The 20111-nt window shown below is 39.9% G+C and overlaps 1 protein-coding gene across 4 annotated transcripts in view; it reads left to right on the top strand.

Moving 5' to 3' along the window:
- The window catches only part of LOC110535114 (kinase suppressor of Ras 2), a 128045-nt gene that overhangs the window by 105196 nt on the left and 2738 nt on the right, over positions 1-20111 (top strand). For all 4 annotated transcript variants that reach the window (XM_036936320.1, XM_036936321.1, XM_036936322.1 and 1 more), the window contains exons 17-20: positions 345-540; positions 10983-11079; positions 11241-11374; positions 17138-17272. In XM_036936320.1, the coding sequence (XP_036792215.1) occupies positions 345-540; positions 10983-11079; positions 11241-11374; positions 17138-17272 (562 nt within the window). The remainder of the gene's footprint in view (positions 1-344; positions 541-10982; positions 11080-11240; positions 11375-17137; positions 17273-20111) is intronic.

The following is a 20111-nucleotide window of genomic DNA, read 5'->3' as shown; positions in this document are numbered from 1 at the left end:
CTAGATTTAAAAAAATATATAATGTAACTAGGCAAGTCAGTTCTTATTTACAATGACAGCCTACCGGGGAGCAGTGGGTTAACTGCCTTGTTCAAGGGAAGAACGACAGATTTTTACCTTGTCAGTTTGGGGATTTGATCCAGCAACCGAACTATCTAACCACTAGGCTACCTGCTGCCCTGAAGTGCCTTGCTTCAGGGTCACAATGGTGGGACATTTTAGCTGGGATCTGACACTAGTAGTCCTTTAGTTACCAATTCAGATCCAACTTGAGATTTGAACCAGCGACCCTCTGGCTACAGGTCCACCTCTTTAATCTCTAAGTTACCTTCTGTTCTCTTCAGGTCGCGTCGGGCTAGTGTTCCACGGGCGCTGGCATGGTGAGGTGGCCATCCGCCTCATCGACATCGAGCGGGACAACGAGGACCAGCTGAAGGCCTTCAAGCGGGAGGTGATGGCCTACCGTAACACTCGACATGAGAACGTAGTCCTCTTCATGGGTGTCTGCATGAGCCCCCCACATCTGGCCATCATCACCAGGTGAGCCCCCTAAACCCTCACCTGTGTGTGTGTGTGTGTGTGTGTGGTCCTGTTCATGGGTGTCTGCATGAGCCCCCCACACCTGGCCATCATCACCAGGTGAGTCCCCTAAACCCTCACCTGTGTGTGTGTGTGTGTGGTCCTGCTCATGGGTGTCTGCATGAGCCCCCCACCCCTGGCCATCTTCACCAGGTGAGTGATGATGTTTGTCATACCTGAGCTCTGTTCCAACATGGATCCCAGCCAACTGACAAACTGACTGTGGTCTTCTAATCGAACTGCATCAGTAAGCATGTCGTTGTGGGTCCTCTTCAAGTACAGGATGGGGAATTGGGTCTGACAACCCTGCCATAATTATACTGGACAGTTTAGGAACAGCAATACATTAAGTAACATCTGTGATGGTTGGTGGTAGTCCCATACCACCAGCTGGTCTCTTAGTGTAGGGAAGAAGCTCAACCCTTTTAACGTCACAGTAACCCCCTCCTTAAATTCCCCTCTCCTGTCTCTCTGATCCCACAGTGTTAACCTCCTAGAGTGGTGAAGTGGATGCTATCGCCCAATCCCTTTTTCTGAACGTTGACATCAAAATCCCTGCAAAGCTATCGTAGAGCAGTGACGCTGTGTAAAAAAAAATACAATACTCTTGTGAAGGAGCTTAGCTACATCGTATGAGTGACCCAGTCTTTGTTACCCTGGGGCCTGAGTCAGAGTCTCTCTCTCTCCAACAAGGGTGATGTTTTTGTAGATTCACTATAGATCATCATACAGCGCTCCATTCCCTTCTGGAGCACTAGTGTGTGACATGGGTGTCTCAATGAAGCCAAAGGCAGTGTCCTGGCTGTGCTGTCTGGCTGGGCTGATTTGAAGTGCACTGGGTTGAGCCAAGCCGGGTGTGTAGTGATTCGCCACAGCCCTTGCGCGTTGTCTAAAGATCTGTGCTTACACAAAGACTGGCCTTTCAGGATGCGCCGTTATAGGTTTAAAGACATGGTATTGTTTGTCATGTAACAGGACACCCACAAAAATGAACTTGATGATTAATCTCAAGTTGTTTATCTGGCAGGAGATTTCTATTAATAAAATATGAAATATTAGTGGCTAGCTAAGGACAGAAACAGACAATGTTACGGCTAATAAAATACATGTTTGCTGAGGTGAAGGCGGAATCCAAATTACCTCACGAGTAGAAGTGTATACCTGGAGGTGAAGCAGTTGTAATCATATTGTAGTTAAATCCCTGTCTAGACGTGACTAAATGTTTTGTAGTGTTCACTTTTAGGGAAATTCCTCTGTGGTGTGGTCCCTTTTTCAACAAAGGAAAGACTCCACAAAGTAACTGGTAAAAGTAACAAAACAACAATAATTCCTTTGATTCCATTTGATTCTCTCCCTGGTTTTCTATTCGTCAGTTAAACTGCTGTGTCATTGTTTCTTCAGAGGAAATTTTGAGGGTAACTAATCAAACCATTCTGAAGCCCCCTCCCCTGTTATGATAACAGATCAGTGCACAAAGTAGCAGAAATAATGTTTCACAAAAAAACTGAATCTAAAACCAGAGGATGTTACGCTTGACTTTGTATTAGTACCGTGTAAACTTCAAGAATTATGCAGTTGAGTAAATTGAAATGTGGGATGTTATAGAAACAATGCCATTCCTTCCCTTATTGCCCGAGTATCAACCCTGAATTGTCTGCATGACCCAAGATTGCAATAACCCTTTGAGCTAAAGCCTAGGCATTTACTCTGGGAGCTAACACAAGATTTTTGGCTGTCAAGCATAGTTCGGCGAACCACCAACACTCGCAAACAATAGTTCAAAAGACTGCTTTACCTTGTAAAGTCCTGAGTGCTGAGATGAGTGAGTGCATGTAATCAAAGTAAATGTCATAGCTGGCTGCATAGAGCTGCTCTTAATATGCAGTACCTGCTATAGAGTCGCGCTAGTCTTAATTATTCCACTCAGGCTTATTACCCCGGAGACCAACAGGAAAAACATGTCAAATTGAACCTGAGAGAAGACGAAATTGGCTTATACCAGGCAGGGATGAAAGGTTAGTCAGTGATGCGGACAATTCAGCAAATATTAATATTGATTGTTTGTCTTTGATTCGCCATGAGTGGCTGTGTGTGGATTGATTTGCAAGAGCACCCGCAGCGTGGAATAATCATTAGCCGTTTCCTGGCACTGCAGGTTTCTATCCATAAGGAATAATTACTCTGCTTTTCAAGGCTCTCTAGGCTCTCTGAGTGTTTTTGGTGACTTTATTGGCTTTTGCTCAGCAGAGAGAGAGCCACGAATACAACTCCATCCGTGTATTACTATCCTGATTGTATTCATCCCGACTGTTGACAACATGCACACACACACACTCACACACACACACTTGAAAGCTATGGCAGTAATTTATGTCATCCCTGGATGTTTATCGGTAGCTGAAGTTGTTGACGGTGCGTCATCAGGTGATATAAGGTCCCTATCCCGTCTCACGGAGCCAGAGCCCAGAGAGATGCTAAAAATGTCTCCTGTCACCTTACCTCGTTGTATGAATGAATATGCATGAAGCTCCAGTATCAGTTTGGCCCTCAGGCCATCTGGATGTCACCTAGCTGCGTCAATCCATCACATTCAGGGGGAGGGGAAGGCTTTGTGGTGAGAGGAGGGGGTGAGGGGCTTTGGGGTTTTAGAAGGGTTGACGGGGGAGGAGGGGGCCGAGGCTTTGGGGTGATAGAAGGGGTGACGGGGGGAGGGGCTTTGGGATGATAAAGAGGGGAGGAGGGGGAGGTGCTTTGGGGTGATAGAAGGGGGGTGTGGGGGAGGGGCTTTGGCATGATGGAAGGGGGGTGAGGGGGAGGGGCTTTGGGGTGATGGGAGGTGGGAGGCTTTGGGATGTGAGGAGATGTAATGATACTCTCTCTCAATTCAAAGGGCAAACATGTTTGCAGTGCCTAAGCAAGTGACATAGATAATGAATAAAAGTGAAATAAACAATAAAAAATAAACAGTTAACATTACACTCACAAAAGCACCAGAGGAAAAGTTTCAGCTGGACTTTCACATTATCAAAGAGATAATGTGAAGAGACTTGAAGAGCCTTTATGACCAGGTCCACCTATACAAGGCAGCAGTGCCCACCTTCGCCCGGACCCTAAAGGACATCGCCCTCAAACGCAGCCCCAACACTTTACACAAAAGCAACAAATCAATAGACACCCCGGCCAGACCAGCAAGACACTCTCCCAGACCTGCGGGACCACCCTGTGAGGTTGTATAATGAAGAGGTCTGGTCTGACACGCTCTGGAGAGAGAGAGAGAGAGAGAGAGATAGAGAGGGAGAGAGAGAGAAAGAGAGAGAGAGAGAGATAGAGAGGGAGAGAGAGAGAGAGAGAGAGAGAGAGAGAGAGAGAGCTTATCTTAATGAGCTATCTCTTTCAGTCCAGCTGAAACTTTTTGGGGTTGCCCTGTGACATTACTGTTAGATGGCAGTCAACACCTGGCTGTGATTCACCAGGAGTGGATAGATGGCAGTCAACACCTGGCTGTGATTCACCAGGAGTGGATAGATGGCAGTCAACACCTGGCTGTGATTCACCAGGAGTGGATAGATGGCAGTCAACACCTGGCTGTGAATCACCAGGAGTGGATAGATGGCAGTCAACACCTGGCTTTAGTTGTTCTCTGCTCTCATCCATCGCCTGCCCTCTGAGGCCAAACGAGAGGCCTTGGGGATAGATTGCAAACCAGTTATTCCTCCACTACAAAGCCAAATGCTCAGCTTGTGTTATTGGAGATGTAATGTAATGTGTAATATTCAATTAACAACAAAACAGAATGGATATGTCCGTACACTGGACTGATACCACCATCATTATTGAATATTAAATTAACAACAAAACAGAATGGATATGTCCGTACACTGGACTGATACCACCATCATTATTGAATATTCAATTAACAACAAAACAGAATGGATATGTCCGTACACTGGACTGATACCACCATCATTATTGAATATTAAATGAACAACAAAACAGAATGGATATGTCCGTACACTGGACTGATACCACCATCATTATTGAATATTAAATTAACAACAAAACAGAATGGATATGTCCGTACACTGGACTGATACCACCATCATTATTGAATATTAAATGAACAACAAAACAGAATGGATATGTCCGTACACTGGACTGATACCACCATCATTATTGAATATTAAATGAACAACAAAACAGAATGGATATGTCCGTACACTGGAACTGATACCACCATCATTATTGAATATTCAATTAACAACAAAACAGAATGGATATGTCCGTACACTGGAACTGATACCACCATCATTATTGAATATTAAATTAACAACAAAACAGAATGGATATGTCCGTACACTGGACTGATACCACCATCATTATTGAATATTAAATGAACAACAAAACAGAATGGATATGTCCGTACACTGGACTGATACCACCATCATTATTGAATATTAAATTAACAACAAAACAGAATGGATATGTCCGTACACTGGAACTGATACCACCATCATTATTGAATATTCAATTAACAACAAAACAGAATGGATATGTCCGTACACTGGACTGATACCACCATCATTATTGAATATTCAATTAACAACAAAACAGAATGGATATGTCCGTACACTGGACTGATACCACCATCATTATTGAATATTCAATTAACAACAAAACAGAATGGATATGTCCGTACACTGGACTGATACCACCATCATTATTGAATATTCAATTAACAACAAAACAGAATGGATATGTCCGTACACTGGAACTGATACCACCATCATTATTGAATATTCAATTAACAACAAAACAGAATGGATATGTCCGTACACTGGAACTGATACCACCATCATTATTGAATATTAAATGAACAACAAAACAGAATGGATATGTCCGTACACTGGAACTGATACCACCATCATTATTGAATATTCAATTAACAACAAAACAGAATGGATATGTCCGTACACTGGACTGATACCACCATCATTATTGAATATTCAATTAACAACAAAACAGAATGGATATGTCCGTACACTGGACTGATACCATCATCATTATTGAATATTAAATTAACAACAAAACAGAATGGATATGTCCGTACACTGGACTGATACCATCATCATTATTGAATATTAAATGAACAACAAAACAGAATGGATATGTCCGTACACTGGAACTGATACCACCATCATTATTGAATATTAAATGAACAACAAAACAGAATGGATATGTCCGTACACTGGACTGATACCACCATCATTATTGAATATTAAATTAACAACAAAACAGAATGGATATGTCCGTACACTGGAACTGATACCACCATCATTATTGAATATTAAATGAACAACAAAACAGAATGGATATGTCCGTACACTGGACTGATACCACCATCATTATTGAATATTCAATTAACAACAAAACAGAATGGATATGTCCGTACACTGGACTGATACCACCATCATTATTGAATATTCAATTAACAACAAAACAGAATGGATATGTCCGTACACTGGACTGACACCATCATCATTATTGAATATTAAACTAACAACAAAACAGAATGGATATGTCCGTACACTGGACTGATACCACCATCATTATTGAATATTAAATTAACAACAAAACAGAATGGATATGTCCGTACACTGGACTGATACCACCATCATTATTGAATATTCAATTAACAACAAAACAGAATGGATATGTCCGTACACTGGAACTGATACCACCATCATTATTGAATATTAAATGAACAACAAAACAGAATGGATATGTCCGTACACTGGACTGATACCACCATCATTATTGAATATTAAATTAACAACAAAACAGAATGGATATGTCCGTACACTGGACTGATACCACCATCATTATTGAATATTAAATTAACAACAAAACAGAATGGATATGTCCGTACACTGGAACTGATACCACCATCATTATTGAATATTCAATTAACAACAAAACAGAATGGATATGTCCGTACACTGGAACTGATACCACCATCATTATTGAATATTAAATGAACAACAAAACAGAATGGATATGTCCGTACACTGGACTGATACCACCATCATTATTGAATATTCAATTAACAACAAAACAGAATGGATATGTCCGTACACTGGAACTGATACCACCATCATTATTGAATATTCAATTAACAACAAAACAGAATGGATATGTCCGTACACTGGACTGATACCACCATCATTATTGAATATTCAATTAACAACAAAACAGAATGGATATGTCCGTACACTGGACTGATACCACCATCATTATTGAATATTCAATTAACAACAAAACAGAATGGATATGTCCGTACACTGGAACTGATACCACCATCATTATTGAATATTCAATTAACAACAAAACAGAATGGATATGTCCGTACACTGGACTGATACCACCATCATTATTGAATATTCAATTAACAACAAAACAGAATGGATATGTCCGTACACTGGAACTGATACCACCATCATTATTGAATATTCAATTAACAACAAAACAGAATGGATATGTCCGTACACTGGACTGATACCACCATCATTATTGAATATTAAATGAACAACAAAACAGAATGGATATGTCCGTACACTGGACTGATACCACCATCATTATTGAATATTAAATTAACAACAAAACAGAATGGATATGTCCGTACACTGGAACTGATACCACCATCATTATTGAATATTAAATGAACAACAAAACAGAATGGATATGTCCGTACACTGGAACTGATACCACCATCATTATTGAATATTAAATGAACGACAAAACAGAATGGATATGTCCGTACACTGGAACTGATACCACCATCATTATTGAATATTAAATGAACAACAAAACAGAATGGATATGTCCGTACACTGGACTGATACCACCATCATTATTGAATATTCAATTAACAACAAAACAGAATGGATATGTCCGTACACTGGACTGATACCACCATCATTATTGAATATTAAATTAACAACAAAACAGAATGGATATGTCCGTACACTGGACTGATACCACCATCATTATTGAATATTCAATTAACAACAAAACAGAATGGATATGTCCGTACACTGGACTGATACCACCATCATTATTGAATATTAAATGAACAACAAAACAGAATGGATATGTCCGTACACTGGACTGATACCACCATCATTATTGAATATTCAATTAACAACAAAACAGAATGGATATGTCCGTACACTGGACTGATACCACCATCATTATTGAATATTAAATTAACAACAAAACAGAATGGATATGTCCGTACACTGGACTGATACCACCATCATTATTGAATATTAAATGAACAACAAAACAGAATGGATATGTCCGTACACTGGACTGATACCACCATCATTATTGAATATTAAATGAACAACAAAACAGAATGGATATGTCCGTACACTGGACTGATACCACCATCATTATTGAATATTAAATTAACAACAAAACAGAATGGATATGTCCGTACACTGGACTGATACCATCATCATTATTGAATATTAAATGAACAACAAAACAGAATGGATATGTCCGTACACTGGACTGATACCACCATCATTATTGAATATTAAATGAACAACAAAACAGAATGGATATGTCCGTACACTGGAACTGATACCACCATCATTATTGAATATTCAATTAACAACAAAACAGAATGGATATGTCCGTACACTGGAACTGATACCACCATCATTATTGAATATTCAATTAACAACAAAACAGAATGGATATGTCCGTACACTGGAACTGATACCACCATCATTATTGAATATTCAATTAACAACAAAACAGAATGGATATGTCCGTACACTGGACTGATACCACCATCATTATTGAATATTAAATGAACAACAAAACAGAATGGATATGTCCGTACACTGGACTGACACCATCATCATTATTGAATATTAAATTAACAACAAAACAGAATGGATATGTCCGTACACTGGACTGATACCACCATCATTATTGAATATTCAATTAACAACAAAACAGAATGGATATGTCCGTACACTGGAACTGATACCACCATCATTATTGAATATTCAATTAACAACAAAACAGAATGGATATGTCCGTACACTGGACTGATACCACCATCATTATTGAATATTAAATGAACAACAAAACAGAATGGATATGTCCGTACACTGGACTGATACCACCATCATTATTGAATATTCAATTAACAACAAAACCCCCTGGGGAAAAAAAGAAAAAACATGATTTCATTAAACAATGCTTCTCTTTCTATGAAGATTAATATATTATTCTATTCTATACTATTCTACTCTACTCTCCTCTACTTTACTCTCCTCTATTCTACTCTACTCTCCTCTACTTTACTCTACTCTATTCTAGTCTACACTACTCTACACTCCTCTATTCTACTCTACTCTCCTCTACTTTACTCTCCTCTATTCTACTCTACTCTCCTCTACTTTACTCTACTCTATTCTAGTCTACACTACTCTACACTCCTCTATTCTACTCTACTCTCCTCTACTTTACTCTCCTCTATTCTACTCTACTCTCCTCTACTTTACTCTACTCTATTCTAGTCTACACTACTCTACACTCCTCTATTCTACTCTACTCTCCTCTACTTTACTCTCCTCTATTCTACTCTACTCTCCTCTACTTTACTCTACTCTATTCTAGTCTACACTACTCTACACTCCTCTATTCTACTCTACTCTCCTCTACTTTAGTCTACTCTATTCTACTCTACTCTCCTCTACTTTACTCTACTCTATTCTAGTCTACACTACTCTACACTCCTCTATTCTACTCTACTCTCCTCTACTTTACTCTACTCTATTCTACTCTACTCTCCTCTACTTTACTCTACTCTATTCTAGTCTACACTACTCTACACTCCTCTATTCTACTCTACTTTACTCTACTCTATTCTACTCTACTCTACTCTATTCTACTCTCCTCTACTTTACTCTACTCTATTCTACTCTCCTCTACTTTACTCTACTCTATTCTACTCTACACTACTCTACACGACTCTACACTATTCTACTCTACTCTACTCTACTCTATTCTACTCTCCTCTACTCTACTCTATTCTACTCTATACTACTCTACTATAATCTACTCTACACTACTCTACTCTACTCTACTCTACACTACTCTACTCTACTCTATTCTACTCTCCTCTACTTTACTCTACTCTATTCTACTCTACACTACACGACTCTACACTATTCTACTCTACTCTACTCTACTCTATTCTACTCTCCTCTACTCTACTCTATTCTACTCTACACTACTCTACTATAATCTACTCTACACTACTCTACTCTACTCTACACTACTCTACTCTACTCTACTCTACTCTACTATATTCTACTCTACTCTACTATATTCTACTCTACACTACTCTACACTACTCTATTCTACTCTATTCTACTCTACTCTACTATATTCTACTCTACACTACGCTACACTACTCTACACTACTCTATTCTACTCTACTCTACTATATTCTACTCTAAACTACTCTACTATGTTCTACACTACTCTACTCTATTCTACTCTATTCTACTCTACTCTACTATATTCTACTCTACACTACTCTACTCTACTATATTATACTCTACACTACTCTACACTACTCTACACTACTCTACACTACTCTATTCTACTCTACTCTACTATATTCTACACTACACTACCATATTCTACTCTACACTACTCTACACTACTCTATTCTACTCTATTCTACTCTACTCTACTATATTCTACTCTACACTACTCTACACTACTCTACTCTATTCTACTCTATTCTACACTACTCTACACTACTCTACACTACTTGACTCTATTCTACTCTACTCTACTTTACTATATTCTACACTACTCTACTATATTCTACTCTAAACTACTCTACTATGTTTTTCTCTACACTACTCTACACTACTCTATTCTACTCTATTCTACTCTACTCTACTATATTCTACTCTACACTACTCTACACTACTCGACTCTATTCTACTCTACTCTACTTTACTATATTCTACACTACTCTACTATATTCTACTCTAAACTACTCTACTATGTTCTACTCTATTCTACTCTCCTCTACTTTACTCTACTCTATTCTACTATATTCTACTCTACTATATTCTACTCTATTCTACTCTACACTACTCTACTATGTTCTACTCTACACTACTCTACTCTACTCTACTATATTCTACTCTACACCACTCAAATCTACTATACACCACATTACACTACTTTACACTACACTACTCTACTTTAATCTATTATTTTCTACTCTACCATACCTTACTCTATTATAATCTACTGTATTCTAATGTATGATGTGTTGTTAAGTTGTAATGTCTCTCTCTCAGCTTGTGTAAGGGAAGGACCCTGTATTCGGTGGTGAGGGATGCCAAAGTCATCCTGGATGTTAACAAGACCAGACAGATCGCCCAGGAGATGGTTAAGGTACTGTAATGTTTTTAAGACTCATTACACATTACCTTAACAACATAATCAATGTGTTGGAGACTGCCTGGATCATTCAACCAATACATTTCTTCTACAACAATATTGGTCACAAAATATGACTCTAGAATCGCAATGATTTATGTTTGTGTTGTTTTCAGGGAATGGGCTATCTTCACGCCAAGGGGATCCTACACAAGGACATGAAGTCCAAGAATGTTTTCTATGACAACGGCAAAGTGGTCATCACCGACTTCGGACTCTTCACCATATCTGGGGTTCTGCAAGCCGGCAGGTTAGTACTTACTGTTGTACTTTACATTCAAGTTCAGTAGAGTGCAGTACAGTACAGTAGATGTGCTGGGATAAGATACATAGATACATCTGTTAAAAAAAGCATAAGTAGGAAAACAAAACGAAACCAAATAGAAAGGAGTGTGTCATTATAACCCCGCCTGCTGTGGTATTTACTTTACTGCAGTGATGATTATACTCTTAGTGGTTCAAACGTCTGTATTATCTAGAAAATTATATGGATCGGTGCTAATCTCTATTTAATTTGTCTCCCTGAGAGTGATTAAAGTCTATCTCTGCTTTCTTCTGCTGCTATGCTGAAATGACTGCTCCCTGAAATGACTGCTCCCTGAAATGACTGCTTCATGAAATGACTGCTTCCTGAAATGACTGCTCCCTGAAATGACTGCTTCATGAAATGACCGATTCCTGAAATGACTGCTCCCTGAAATGACTGCTCCCTGAATTGACTGCTTCATGAAATGACTGCTCCCTGAAATGACTGCTTCCTGAAATGACTGCTCCCTGAAATGACTGCTTCCTGAAATGACTGCTCCCTGAAATGACTGCTCCCTGAAATGACTGCTCCCCGAAATGACTGCTCCATGAAATGACTGCTCCCTGAAATGACTGCTCCCTGAAATGACTGCTCCCCAAAATGACTGCTCCCCGAAATGACTGCTCCCTGAAATGACTGCTTCATGAAATGACTGCTTCCTGAAATGACTGCTCCCTGAAATGACTGCTCCCTGAAATGACTGCTCCCTGAAATGACTGCTCCCCGAAATGACTGCTCCCTGAAATGACTGCTTCATGAAATGACTGCTCCCTGAAATGACTGCTTCCTGAAATGACTGCTCCCTGAAATGACTGCTCCCTGAAATGACTGCTCCCCGAAATGACTGCTCCCCGAAATGACTGCTCCCTGAAATGCCAGCAGCCACAAGTTTCACACAGCAAAGCATCTTAATAAATCTTATGTCAATACTTATATATGGAGCAGCTTTACAGGCGTTAGCAACATGTTCAAAGGAAGTGTGTGTGTGTTTTTTTTTCTTTCAAAAAGTACTTTTTCTTAGTCTCTTTAGATTTTGATTGACATATATGGTGAGACGGCACCAACTGCTATAATTGACTGGTGATTAGGTTTGTCATGATGGATGTATTTCCATTTAATTGGCCACATCAATTAAAAATCTCCAGTAGGTATGAGATGTGTTCCTGCTATTGACTGTGAGATGATTACACGTGCTATGTACTACTAATTATTAGAATCAGCCGGCTTCCCAACGAGAGATATTGCATAGTGTGTTTTCAACAAGTTTGTACAACATAGTTGAAACGTGATGTTGCGTAGGAGTGCATTTCAACACCATGGATGGAAGAGGGTAGGAAAAGTGTATGAGATGAGTCACTGTTTATTTCAAATGAAGATGGATGGTTTTATATTGGCATTCTTAACACTCATTAAAACCTGAAGCCTCTTCTAAATAAATGCTGAAGTGTTACTGTAGACAGATATGCAATCCTGTAACATGATGCAACATGCACCTAGATCTTATACAGCCTTGTCCAGTCTATCGTTAGTTTCCAGTATAGCCAACTGCCATTTAGGTTTGCTCTGGAATCAATACTTTGTATAGTACTATAGTCTTTATACTAAACCTGGTCTCAGAGCATTTCATATTCTTCTGTACGTAAATCTGAGACCCCCCCATTTAGTATGATATGTTTTACGTTTTTTTATGGCAATTATTGATTTGTGGATGTCCATCACTCATTTTGTGTGATATGCTACGAATTACAATTCAAATTATATGTTACAAATTTGCAAAACATATGATATGTTACAAATTCTAGCTAGGTGACTAGGCAGCTAACGTTAGCTGGCTAGTTAACGTTTGCTAGGCTAGAAGTTGGGGTTAGGGTTAAGTTTAGGTTAAAGGGTTAGGGGAAGGGGAAGGATTAGCTAAAAAGGTTAAGTTTAGGGGAACGATTAGCTAACAAATTGCTAAAAAGTGGTAAGTAGTTGAAAAGTTGCCAATTAGCTAAAATGCTAAAGTTGTCCGTGATGAGATTCAAACTCACAACCTTTAGGTTGCTAGATGTTTTCATAATACACCAACCCACCCTACTCTTGTTTTTTGACTTAAGTAACCATCTGTCTAATGTAACCATACCAAACGTAACATACGGTATCATACTAATTTGAGTGTCCCGGATGTACATTTACCATGTTACGTCTAGTCAATGAGACCAGGCTGGTTGACTAGACAGAAGCAGGAGCAAAACAGAATGTGTGTATGGACACAACATCTAAAGATTCTAACAGATGAAAGAAAATGTGATTCACTCTGATCATTGTGTTAGGATTGTTTTAAGGAACTGTTGTTACTGCAATGCTGAACAGAGAAAACCTGGAAAGGTTTTTCTTTTGTATTTCCTGTTGTGCTATTTGACTTGCAGTGTACAAAAGTCTCTATGAAAATTACTGTGCACCAATGCTCACAATGGCCACACTAAGGCTTACTGTTTGTCAGGTTATCATTTGATGTTTTTGGCATCTCTCTGGACGATGAAGAAAGCCCCCCCAAAATTATTGGGAAAATCATCTAAATATGTTTTTGTTGCGGTTTTTGAGACGTCCCATCCTCCACCTGACTCCTGATTAAACCCTCATAGACGTCTGGTATTGTCGTCAATACCCAGAAGCCTCTATTTCAAAGTTGAACATCTAAATTCGTTTCTGGGAACAAATAGCTAGGTGTGAGATGGTTAATCTAACGTCAGTAGTTGTGACTTGTTTATGTTGTTGTTTATTTTCATTGGCAGGCAAGACAGCTTGCTAATAAACAGGTCTGATGGAATGACAAGACAAACATTTACCTACCGCCCCTCACTCTCAGCAGGAACGTTATGTTGTGGTGGCGGCAGGAGTGTGTGTGTGTGTCATACAAACAGGAGTGTTTCTCATTTTTACCAGGAAATGTTTGACAACCGTTCATGTAGTGTCACCCTGCCAAACACACATGAGGATATGTAGATGTCTGAAATGTCAACAGTACTGGGCCTCTGCTAACTGGCGGTTGAATAATCAGCCTGTTGTTTTCATTGAACTAGGCAAGTCACTTAAGAACAAATTCTTATTTACAATGACTGCCTAGGAACAGTGGGTTAACTGCCTTGTTCAGTGGCAGAACGACAGACCAAACCTTTCGGGTTACTGACTCAGTACTCTAACCACTAGGCTACCTTCCGCCCCTGGTTATCTCTTTTTTTTTGGTAGCAAAACTTTCTCACCTACCAAAGCCAACCCTCTGAATGATGAATTATCATTATCACCAAGAGAAAACAAACAACGCCCTGCATATTTATCTTCATCATTAAATAAGAACTACAGTGGGTAGCTAAATGAAACCATCAGTTTCATGACTCAATGTGTTGTTGTGTGCATCATGATAAAAACTAATGAATGAGTGGGCAGATAGCAGACCCTTTGGATGGATATACCCACAGTAGTGCAATGCAGTGCTGTGTATTATTGCAGCGCTGCCAGTGTCCCTGTCTATTTGACTGAGTCAGTGAGCGCTCAGGATGCATTTTGAAGTAGTTGCGAATGTCAGAAAGGTTGTGGTCGATTTGATTTGATTTATTAGGATCCCCAGTGGTGGCAGCTAGTCTTACTGGGGTTCAACACATAACGGAAAATATAATACTGACAAAAGACTTTACAATTTACATACATGAACATGTAGTGTGTTTGTGTGTGCCTCTATCAGTTCCACGTACATGTCAGTACATACACACAACAAGTAGGTGACATGGGGGAGAGGCGTTGTGTCATGAAGTGTTGCTTCATTTATTTTTTGAAAGCAGGTTTGCTGTTTACTTGCGCTATATGAGATGGAAGAGAGGTCCATGCACTCATGGCTTTGTATAATACTGTACATTTCCTTTAATTTGTTCTAAACCTGGGGACTGTGAAAAAAACCCTAGTGGCATGTCTGGTGGGGTAAATGTGTGTGTCAGTGCTCCGTTTCAGTTTACTATGCAAACAATTTGGAATTTCCAACACATTAATGTTTCTTATTAAAACAAGAAGTGATGCAGTCAGTCTTTCCTCAACTCTTAGCCAAGAGAGACTGGAATGCATAGTATTAATATTAGCCCTCTGTTCTGGGCCAGCTGCAGCTTAACTAGGTCTTTCTTTGCAGCACTTGACCATATGACTGGACAATAATCACGATAAGATAACACTAGAGCCTGCAGGACATGTTGTGTGAAGTGTGGTGTCAAAAAAGCAGGCAGGATCACTGGACAGATAGTAGCAGTTCCAGCAACTGATGCCAACCGAGTCGCGGGATCCAAACTCAAAAGGTAGCTAGCTAGTAACCAAACTTTTTCAATTTACTTTCTATCAGGTATCAAGGTAAGACCCAGAGGCAGACCGTGTCGAAGTAACAATGTTTATTACAGCCACAGGGGCAAAGGTACAGGACGGCAGGCAGGGTCAGAGTCAGGGGCAGGCAGAGTGGTCAGGTGGGCACGTACAGGGTCAGGACAGGCAAGGGTCAAAAACCCGGAGGACGAGAAAAGAGAGACTGGGGAAAAAAAGGTGCTGATACAAAAACGCTGGTTGACTTGACAAACAAGACGAACAGAGAACACAGGTATAAATACACAGGGGATCATAGGGAAGATGGGCGACACCTGGAGGGGGGTGGAGACCATCACAAAGACAGGTGAAACAGATCAGGGTGTGACACTTTCAGAACTTTCCAAAACAACAAACCGAGAGAGAGAGAGAGAAGAGAGAGAGAGAGAATGAATGAAAGAGAGAGATAAAAAGAAAGAGAATGAGAGAGAGGGGGAGAGAGAAGGGAGAATGAGAGAGAGATAGAATGAGAGTGATAGAGAGATAAGAGAGATATGGAAGAATGAGAGAGATGGAGAGATAAGAGAGAGAGAGAGATGGGAGAATGAGAGTGATAGAGAGATAAGAGAGAGATGGAAGAATGAGAGAGATGGAGAGATGAGAGAGAGAGATGGGAGAATGAGAGTGATAGAGAGATAAGAGAGAGATGGAAGAATGAGAGAGATGGAGAGATGAGAGAGAGAGATGGGAGAATGAGAGAGATAAGAGAGATGAGAGATGGGAGAGAAAGAGAGAGTGCGAGAGAGATGGGAAAGATGAGATGGTATGAACATGATGAAGAGAGAGAGATCAGGATTTAGACTTTCTAATGGGGTGTGATGTCATCCAGAAAGATGTCTCAGGGTGCGTTTGGGGTGTGAAGTCATCCAGCAGGATGTCTCAGGGTGCGTTTGGGGTGTGATGTCATCCAGCAGGATGTCTCAGGGTGCGTTTGGGGTGTGATGTCATCCAGCAGGATGTCTCAGGGTGCGTTTGGGGTGTGATGTCATCCAGCAGGATGTCTCATCGTGCGTTTGTGTAGATGGGAAAGAAAAGGACAGATTCACCCGTGACACAAAACGACGCTTTCCAGTTGTTTTAGATGTTTTCTGGTGTGTGAATGAACTACTGGAAGTGTGAATTATGAGTTTCAATTAAACAATAATACTGTATTTACACAAAAGTAGTAGAAATGTATAAACCCATACTGCTTTATCTGTATAGGGATGATATTAATTCATTCTGAACAATTAGAACAAAAAAAATGGTGGCCATTAACTTTGAGAAAACTTTGAATGACCTCACACCGTTCCGCATTCAGACTGTTGTTGACCTGTCTCTATTCTGCAGCCGTAGAGAGGACAAGCTGAGGATCCCCAGTGGATGGTTGTGTCACCTGGCCCCTGAAATAGTCTCTCAGCTCTCCCCGGAAACAGAGGAGGACAAGCTGCCTTTCTCCAAACAGTCAGACGTCTTTGCTTTCGGGTGAGTACCGCTACGTTGCAAATGGTACCCTATTCCATATGTAGTGTGCTACTCTCGACCAGGGCCCATATCTCTCTGGTTAAATGTAGTGCACTATTAGGGAATAGGATGCCAATTGGAATACACTACGTGTCCCTTGCCGCTTCTCTTTTGTTGTGAGGAGTTGTTCAGGAGCCTCTTCACTCTCTGTCTAGTTTTCATTGGATTTTCAAGCCCGATTGTATTGACTTGAATGAAATTGGATAAACTTTATCCCACTAGGGGAAATTGGGTTTGTCACTAGCAAGACAGATACTATAATGCTTATTTTATTTGTTTGTTATCCCTCTGAACCATTTACCATCTCTTTCCATCTTCTGTCTTAGCCATCTTCCTTCTCATCCATCTTCCTTCTCATCCATCTTCCGTCTCAGCCATCTTCCGTCTCAGCCATCTTCCTTCTCATCCATCTTCCTTCTCATCCATCTTCCTTCTCATCCATCTTCCGTCTCAGCCATCTTCCTTCTCATCCATCTTCCGTCTCAGCCATCTTCCTTCTCATCCATCTTCCGTCTCAGCCATCTTCCTTCTCATCCATCTTCCTTCTCATCCATCTTCCTTCTCATCCATCTTCCGTCTCAGCCATCTTCCTTCTCATCCATCTTCCTTCTCATCCATCTTCCTTCTCATCCATCTTCCGTCTCAGCCATCTTCCTTCTCATCCATCTTCCTTCTCATCCATCTTCCTTCTCAGCCATCTTCCTTCTCATCCATCTTCCTTCTCATCCATCTTCCCTCTCATCCATGTTTGGAATGGTTATAATAAAATGGTCATAATAGCTAGAATTGCTATAATAACCGAAAGCCAGGAGTTTTCCAGTCTACCTGACCTAACCAAGAAAAACTCTAGTACCATAGATATAACACTGACCCTAGTTATAACACTGTCTCTAGTTATAATACTAGTTATAACACTCAACCTAGTTATACCACTGACCCCAGTTATAACACTAGTTATAACGCTGACCCTAGTTAACACTAGTTATAACACTGACTCTAGGTATAACAATAGTTATAACACTCACCCTAGTTATAACACTGACCCCAGTTATAACACTGACCCTAGTTGTAACACTAACCCTAGTTAAAACTAGTTATGACACTGACCCCAGTTATAACACTGTCTCTAGTTATAATACTAGTTATAACACTCAACCTAGTTATACCACTGACCCTAGTTATTACACTAGTTATAACACTGACCCTAGTTATAACACTAGTTATAACACTGACCCTAGTTATAACAATAGTTATAACACTGACCCTAGTTATAACGCTAACCCTAGTTAACACTAGTTATAACACTGACCCTAGTTATAACACTGACCCTAGTTAACACTAGTTATAACACTGACCCTAGTTATAACACTGACCCTAGATATAACACTAGTTTAACACTGACCCTAGTTATAACACTAGTTATAACACTGACTCTAGTTATAACACAAGTTATAACACTGACCCTAGTTGTAACACTGACCATAGTTAACACTAGCTATAACACTGACCCTAGTTAACACTAGTTATAAAACTGACCCTAGTTATAACACTGACCCTAGTTAACACTAGTTATAACACTGACCCTAGTTAACACTAGTTATAAAACTGACCCTAGTTATAACACTGACCCTAGATATAACACTAGTTTTAACACTGACCCTAGTTATAACACTAGTTATAACACTGACCCTAGAAATAACACTAGTTATAACACTGACTCTAGTTATAACACAAGTTATAACACTGACCCTAGTTATAACACTGACCATAGTTAACACTAGTTATAACACTGACCCTAGTTATAACACTGACCCTAGTTATAACACTGACCATAGTTAACACTAGTTATAACGCTGACCCTAGTTATAACACTGACCATAGTTAACACTAGTTATAACACTGACCCTAGTTAACACTAGTTATAACACTGACCCTAGTTATAACACTGACCCCAGTTATAACACTGACCCTAGTTATAATACTAGTTATAACACTGACCCTAGAAATAACACTAGTTATAACACTGACCCTAGTTAACACTAGTGATAACACTGACTCTAGTTATAACACTAGTTATAACACTGACCCTAGTTATAACACTAGTTATAACACTGACCCTAGTTATAACACTGACCCCAGTTATAACACTGACCCTAGTTATAACACTAGTTATAACACTGACCCTAGAAATAACACTAGTTATAACACTGACCCTAGTTATAACACAAGTTTTAACATTCCTTGCCTTCTGTTTTTTATCTTCTGTGATCGTCACAGACCCCTTTGCGTGGGCGGACCCTGCACTGTTGACTCCTAACACAATTGCATTTTCAGATGTCCTCCCATATGGAGGGCCTGTCACTGGATCAGTCTGAGGGGAAGGGACGCAGTGCTCACATACACGCTCACATACACACTGGATGGGCCCCATATGGCACGCTATTCCCTATATAGTGCACTACTTTTAACCAGAGCCCTGTGGGAATAGGGTGTCATTTGGGACGCAGCCGGTGTCCATCTGGCCTGTTGGTGCCTTAGTGTTATCTAGAGGTGACCCCTAGAGCTGTTGTACATATTCAGCAATTCTCCATGTGTTTTTTTTCTCTATCTTGGCCAAATGCTATTTTTATGCTTCTCATCCCTGGTTGTTGACATGACAGTGGAGAAAATGGCTGCTCATAATGCAAAGAGAGGATAGTGTGACGATGTTGATAAAGTATGCTGTATTAAATGGACCTAACAGGTTTGATGTAAAGTTAGTTCCTCAGCAGCAACCTTGTGGTCTGTCAAACTCATTGTC

Source organism: Oncorhynchus mykiss, chromosome 11 (genome assembly GCF_013265735.2).
Source record: "Oncorhynchus mykiss isolate Arlee chromosome 11, USDA_OmykA_1.1, whole genome shotgun sequence".
In the NCBI taxonomy this organism is placed as follows: domain Eukaryota; kingdom Metazoa; phylum Chordata; class Actinopteri; order Salmoniformes; family Salmonidae; genus Oncorhynchus; species Oncorhynchus mykiss.
Note: the sequence above shows the minus strand (reverse complement) of the source record. Positions and strands in the feature narration are given on the sequence as shown.